This window comes from Lactuca sativa, chromosome 4 (assembly GCF_002870075.4).
Source record: "Lactuca sativa cultivar Salinas chromosome 4, Lsat_Salinas_v11, whole genome shotgun sequence".
Taxonomy (NCBI): domain Eukaryota; kingdom Viridiplantae; phylum Streptophyta; class Magnoliopsida; order Asterales; family Asteraceae; genus Lactuca; species Lactuca sativa.
The window spans coordinates 26,528,910-26,534,738 of record NC_056626.2 but is presented as its reverse complement, the minus strand read 5'-3'; the positions used below and the strand labels follow the sequence as shown (position 1 = coordinate 26,534,738).

The following is a 5,829-nucleotide window of genomic DNA, read 5'->3' as shown; positions in this document are numbered from 1 at the left end:
AAATGTATTTGTAAATGAAATGAGAATATTTGAGGACTATATTTTATAAACAGGACCAATTGATAGAAAATGTTTTATAAATCAAAGTATTTTAATGTATAAAAGATTTGTTGGTAAATGTGGTATTTCTAAAATCAAAAGACTTTTTGCAACTAATCTCGACATTTATCTCAAAAAAGAAAGAGAAAGAGAAAGGAGTTAGGAGAAACACCTAAGTCGTCGGTGTTGTGGTGGTGTAGGTCGTCGGAGAACAACAAAAAAGAGACGGCAGTGACGACGGTGGTATGCACTAAAATAAGAAATTACCACCATTAAACTGGAAATCTTAGATACAAGAGATAGAGAAAGAGAAATGAGGAAGGAGGAAAGCAAAGCGTCGCCAGTGATGCTCGATTTCGCTGTCATTATACCTTAATACATCGTCGATAATTCTAATTCGGTGGTAACTGGTAGCATGGTGGTTTAACTGACGCGTATGAGATCGTCATAGGTAGTTCTTCGGTCAAAATCGCTGAGGAGAACGAAGAGAATGAGGGTTGTCGTGTATTCTGGAAATAAAGTCGAAAATGAAGTCGAAAGGATCTGATGTAGATGACGAGCTTTAGCGGCGATAAAAACAATTAGCTACGACACAAAGTGGTAATAGAGGGAAAATGTTCTATCATTTTTTAGGGTATTAACGATGACATAATCACCGCTAATAATATTGTACAATAGTTGAAACTTAATCATCAAATTCAGATAAGTGATCAACAAAAGGGTGCACTCTTGAACTTTCACTCGAATCGTTGTTTACCCTCATTAGTTGCGGCAACACCAAAAAACGGAGGATCACGGAGTTCAGGTGTCACCGCTTAATGGTCTCTTTTCTTGTAGTGAATATTTTTAATGTGCATGAGAATCATACATATCCTTTTCATGCTTCTAGGATATGCTAACATTCCTCAGACTAGTATGCATGTTTTCTTTAGAAAGATGAGTACTTGAATAAGAAGACTATATTATAGCCTAAATATCAGTCTCAAAACTATATATATATATATATATATATATATATATATATATATATATATATATATATATATATATATATATATATATATATTCAAGTTTATTTGAGACCATGTTAATTTTATAAGACCGTGAGAGCAAATATAAAAATAATTTTAAAATGCAAAATAAAAGGAAAAATCCAAAAATTCTTTTTTTAATTATTATTTTTGGAACTTTAATTTTCTATAGAATATAAAAAAAATTACCGTTTTTTTTAAATACATGAACTAGTATAATAGAATATTACACTGTTAATATTTAATGTGATTTTAGAATGTTAGAATATTCTACTAGATTAGTCAGATATGTAGAATATTCTAATATTCTACTAGAATATATAAAAAATGTAATTTTTTTTTTATTTTTTTTGTTTTTTTTTTGGAAAATATAAATTCCGAAAATAATATTTGAAAAAAAAATTCAAAAATTTTCAATTATTTTGCATTTTAAAAATGTTTTTTTGTCTACTAAATAAGTTGTTAGGATTGCGTCTCACGGTGTCACAAAATTAGACCGTCTCACATTAACAAATACGTTTTATATTCAAACAAAGCATACAACCTATGTCATTAACAAACACGTTTTACATTTATTTAAATTTAAAATAAAGAGATGGGATAGCATATTCCAAGTGTAAAATTATATATGAAGTCTATTTAATAGCAATCGAATTCAAGTAGACCATGTTGATTGAAACTTGAAAGCGAGGGTCTCCATACCCTTCTCAAATCATACTTCTCTCTTACTTGTGTTTCATGCCAACAATCTAATTCAAGGAGACCATGTTGATTGAAAGCGAGGAAGGTCTCCATACCCTTCTCCAATCATCTTCTCTATTACTTGTGTCTCATGCCCATTTCCCTGCAACATTTTCCATAAATTGAACATTATTTCTCATTGCATTAAATGAAATTTAGTTGTTAAAAAGTACTAACCAAATGGTTAATTTTCAAAATGTTTTTTCTTCTACTAATTTTACTTTTTTGGAACAACCGTAATATTATTAGAAAAGAATTGGAGAGAGGCTAGAGAGGTCAAAAAATGTGAAAGCCATAATAAGGCAAGAACATCACTCAACCCTCTTAATAAATAGTATCTAACTTTACTTTATGTTAATCCAATTGAACGAGTATTATTTTACTACTTTATCCCTATAGTAAGTTCATCCGAGTATATTAATATTATTTATCCAACAAATTTATTGTTTTTTTTATTCATATAATGTGAGAGTAACGGCCTATGTGATCCATTTACTGCATATGAAGAAGAACAAAGATGAGATCAATAAACAGTAAATAAACATCCTAAGAAAAAAATGGCTTCTCTGTAATTTTAAAACCAGAAAATGACTATATTATGAACTTGGTAGAGTATATATTTACATTTTATAAAAAATTAGTTTTCAAAAATAAGTTTAACATCTAATTTAGAGCTCATTTCCTATATAGATGCTAATATATGTGTATATTATTACATGGTTTACAACATATTAAAGATAATTACTGTAGGTTTAATTAGCACTTTCTTCCTATGATCGGTTAGAATTTGGCCTTCTTTATAGAGTAACTGCACCTTGATTATTTTTCACATATTTCAAACAAAAGAAGCTTTAAACATGTTTTTAGAAAAATGGATAACCAACTCAGCATCTTCATATGCATGCACATGTCTGTTTTATCAAACCATTGCCCTCAAAACTACTAGAGATTAACTTAAGCCATGTTAAAGATGTTATACCTTCATTGCATCCAAGGGATCCATTTCAGAGGTGTTAAAGTCGTAGAACATGCTTGCTGCCGAAAGCTTCATTGAGAGAAACTAAAAACCGAATAATAACAAATCTTGAAATTAAGTTAAGTTTTTCAATCTTGAATTCAATCGCCATAATTTCTTTAAATAATGCTTGTTACCTCGATTTGATGCTGCAATGAACCAACGTAGTTGATTATTACATCCAACATAACCGCCATTCCCATTGTCTATGACAAAAAACAGACAAAAAAAGGTGATAAATTTTATATTATATGATGAAGATCGATAAAGAAATCGAAGAACATTGAAGAGCATGAATGAGACGAAAAGATGAAGATTAATTCAGACCTTATAGCATCCTGGAACAAGATCTTGCAAGCGTCGCAATTTTTCATTTATCTTCTCTCTTCTCAGCTAATTAATCCAAAAAAGACAACCAATCAGATGAATTACACGAACTCTGAAAGCATAAAATTAGCTCAGAATTGTGATTTGCGCGTTTTCTTTAAGAATAAATTGCTTTTCTTCATATTATAAATGAAAGATATGAAACAGACCCTTTCAGCCAAACTGTGACTATCAGTAGCTTCACCTCTCTTTGCTCTCACATGAACAACATCTTTCGGTTTCTCCCCACTGGCTTCTTTGTTTTTCTTTCTCTTTTTGCCACCATAGCCCTAGGATGTACAAAGTTAATTGTAGCAAAAACGAAGAAATTATTTAACTCACAAAAAGAGAGATTGAACTGATTCAAGAAAGAAGAATTTAGCAATTTTAAGCTACCTTGTTTTCTCCAATACATCCAGGGTCATAGAGAGGAGGGTTCGAATTCATGAAGCTTTCTACTATTGTGGCCATACCTGCATCACGTTGAAGGACACATGTTTCAACCATTGTAGGGAAATGGTTGATAGAATCATAGACTGCACCAGATTGATGATCACCATTGAAAGCAAAGCTCTGAATGGAATTAATACTATCTTGTTGTACAGGCATAAACGGAAGAGGATGAGACCTCTGAGGACGAAGATGATGATCTGAGAAATTGTCACCAGACTGCATAGGCATAAACCCATGAAAATTAACGTCAGATGAGTTGAAATTCTCAACTGCGGTTTTCATATTGTTGTCGAGCAGTTCCATCTTTGAGGTGATTTCTAGGGTAATCTCATCAACTATTGAGAGAGTTGTTTAATAACAAAGTTGGAAGACATGCCTAACTGTACTTTGTATAATAGGACATAAACAAAGAGAAAAAGATAGATGTATGGTACATAAGCTTCTTGATTGGTTGGCCTTGATTCAATAATTAGGTTTTCTTACGTACTTCTAAGTCCCAATTCTTCAACTCAAAGTCTCAAACTTACTAGGGTTTCTAATTTTAGAAAGTTTTTGCTTTCCCATTTTACTATATGGTGGCGAGAGTTTTGGGGTCCATATTCAAATTGATAGATTGAGTGATAGGACCACAAGATGGCTTTCATCAAGTATGGGGAATTTTGAGGTTTTTTGGGATTGAATTTCTTGGAAAGGGAATGGTCACCTAACTACTCTTACCCATAACTATGAAGCTTTCTTCACATTAGGTCTATGTATCAACAAACTAATGCATGGGTGCATCTTTAAGTAAGATGTAAATAATAAGTTATCAATCTTGTTCATAGTTTTTTGTCGCCAAGAATTCAATGTTCATAGATGATAATGGAACGAATTTCATAATTAATGAGCAATGCTAACAACAATGCCATAAAGTCAAAAGTGTTAATCTTGACCAGACATATATAGTTTTGAGAATTTTGTTGTCCGGTAGCCAAATATCAAAAAGTAACATAGTTAATAAGAAAGTAAAAGAATCGTATTAACAAAACCAAACTGATAAATGGCAATCGTTACAATAGTCGATATGTAATTCTTGTAAAGCGTCGTATTTTATGTTTTTTTTTTATGGGAATCATTATAATAGTCGACATGTAATTCTAGTAAAGAGTCGTATTTTATGTTTTGTGTCTGATAAAAAACTTTAATATATTAAGAATATTATATGGTATTATGGATTATGTATTTATGCAATTTAAATACTATTTTTATAGATGTAAATAATAATTTTAATATAGTATAATAATAGTTATATATATATATATATATATATATATATATATATATATATATATATATATATATATATATATATATATATATATATATATATATGGCGAAACATTTAACTGTGACATGAGCTAATAGCGACGACGTAGTAACGGCGACATGTCGCCACTAACGGCTTTAGTGGTGAATTCCTAGGCTTAAAAGCCCATAAATTTGATGCTAAAACCATTAGCGGTGACACAAACCTGTTATGTGTGTAGTCGATAGATAAAAGAAATGGACATTGTTGTGTACATCAGTTTTTGCCACAAGGGGTAAGGTTTGGTTCACTGTAAATCATTTCCATTTTTATTTGATTCGACAATTGGTAAACCTGAAGATGAAAGAAGGTGGATCGGTGACTAATCATGTCACTGAATTTAATTCAATCTTGTCAAGGTTGACATCGGTTGAGATTAAATTTGAAGATGAAGTCCAAGCACTGCTACTATTATCATCATTACGCGAAAGTTGGTCAGAAATAATGACAGCAGTCAGCAACTCAGTTGGAGGTGCCAAGCTGACATTTGAAGGCATACACGACTTAATCCTTGGTGAGGTTGTGCGCAAACGAAATGCTGGAGAATCCTCTACTAGTCTTCTTAGTACTGAGGAAAGAGGAAAGAAGTCCAACAGAGGGAATGGGGTAGAGGAAGATCAAAGTCGAGGAAGAGAGGTGTATCGAAAAACAGGAAGGACATCACATGTTGGAACTACAAAGAAAAGGGTCATTTCAGGAATCAATATCCGAAGCCTCTTGCAGAAAAATTCTAGAATGAGATGAACATTGCATCAAACTCTGAAGTTGATGCTCTTATCTGTGCAGTTGAATCCTGGATCATGGATTCTGGTGCGTCATTCCATGCTAGTCATTCCAAA

General features: G+C 31.8%; 1 protein-coding gene across 1 annotated transcript; it reads right to left on the bottom strand.

The window, feature by feature from the left end:
- Window positions 1-1,571: 1,571 nt before the first annotated feature.
- LOC111894470 (transcription factor bHLH75) lies at window positions 1,572-4,118 on the bottom strand. The gene is made up of 6 exons (XM_023890544.3): window positions 3,589-4,118; window positions 3,363-3,482; window positions 3,154-3,219; window positions 2,964-3,032; window positions 2,791-2,871; window positions 1,572-1,914 (listed from the first exon to the last, which is right to left on the bottom strand). The coding sequence occupies exons 1-6, from the start codon at window positions 3,946-3,948 to the stop codon at window positions 1,825-1,827; spliced, it is 786 nt and encodes a 261-aa protein (XP_023746312.1). The 5' UTR covers window positions 3,949-4,118; the 3' UTR covers window positions 1,572-1,824.
- Between the last annotated feature and the right edge of the window lie 1,711 nt (window positions 4,119-5,829).

Coding starts and splice junctions, on each gene's coding strand:
- LOC111894470 (XM_023890544.3), bottom strand. CDS start 3,948: ATGGAACTGCTCGACAACAATATGAAAACCGCAGTTGAGAATTTCAAC. Junction 2,872..2,963: donor CATTGCAGCATCAAATCGAG/GTAACAAGCATT, acceptor TTCGGTTTTTAG/TTTCTCTCAATGAAGCTTTC. Junction 1,915..2,790: donor ATCCCTTGGATGCAATGAAG/GTATAACATCTT, acceptor AAAATGTTGCAG/GGAAATGGGCATGAGACACA.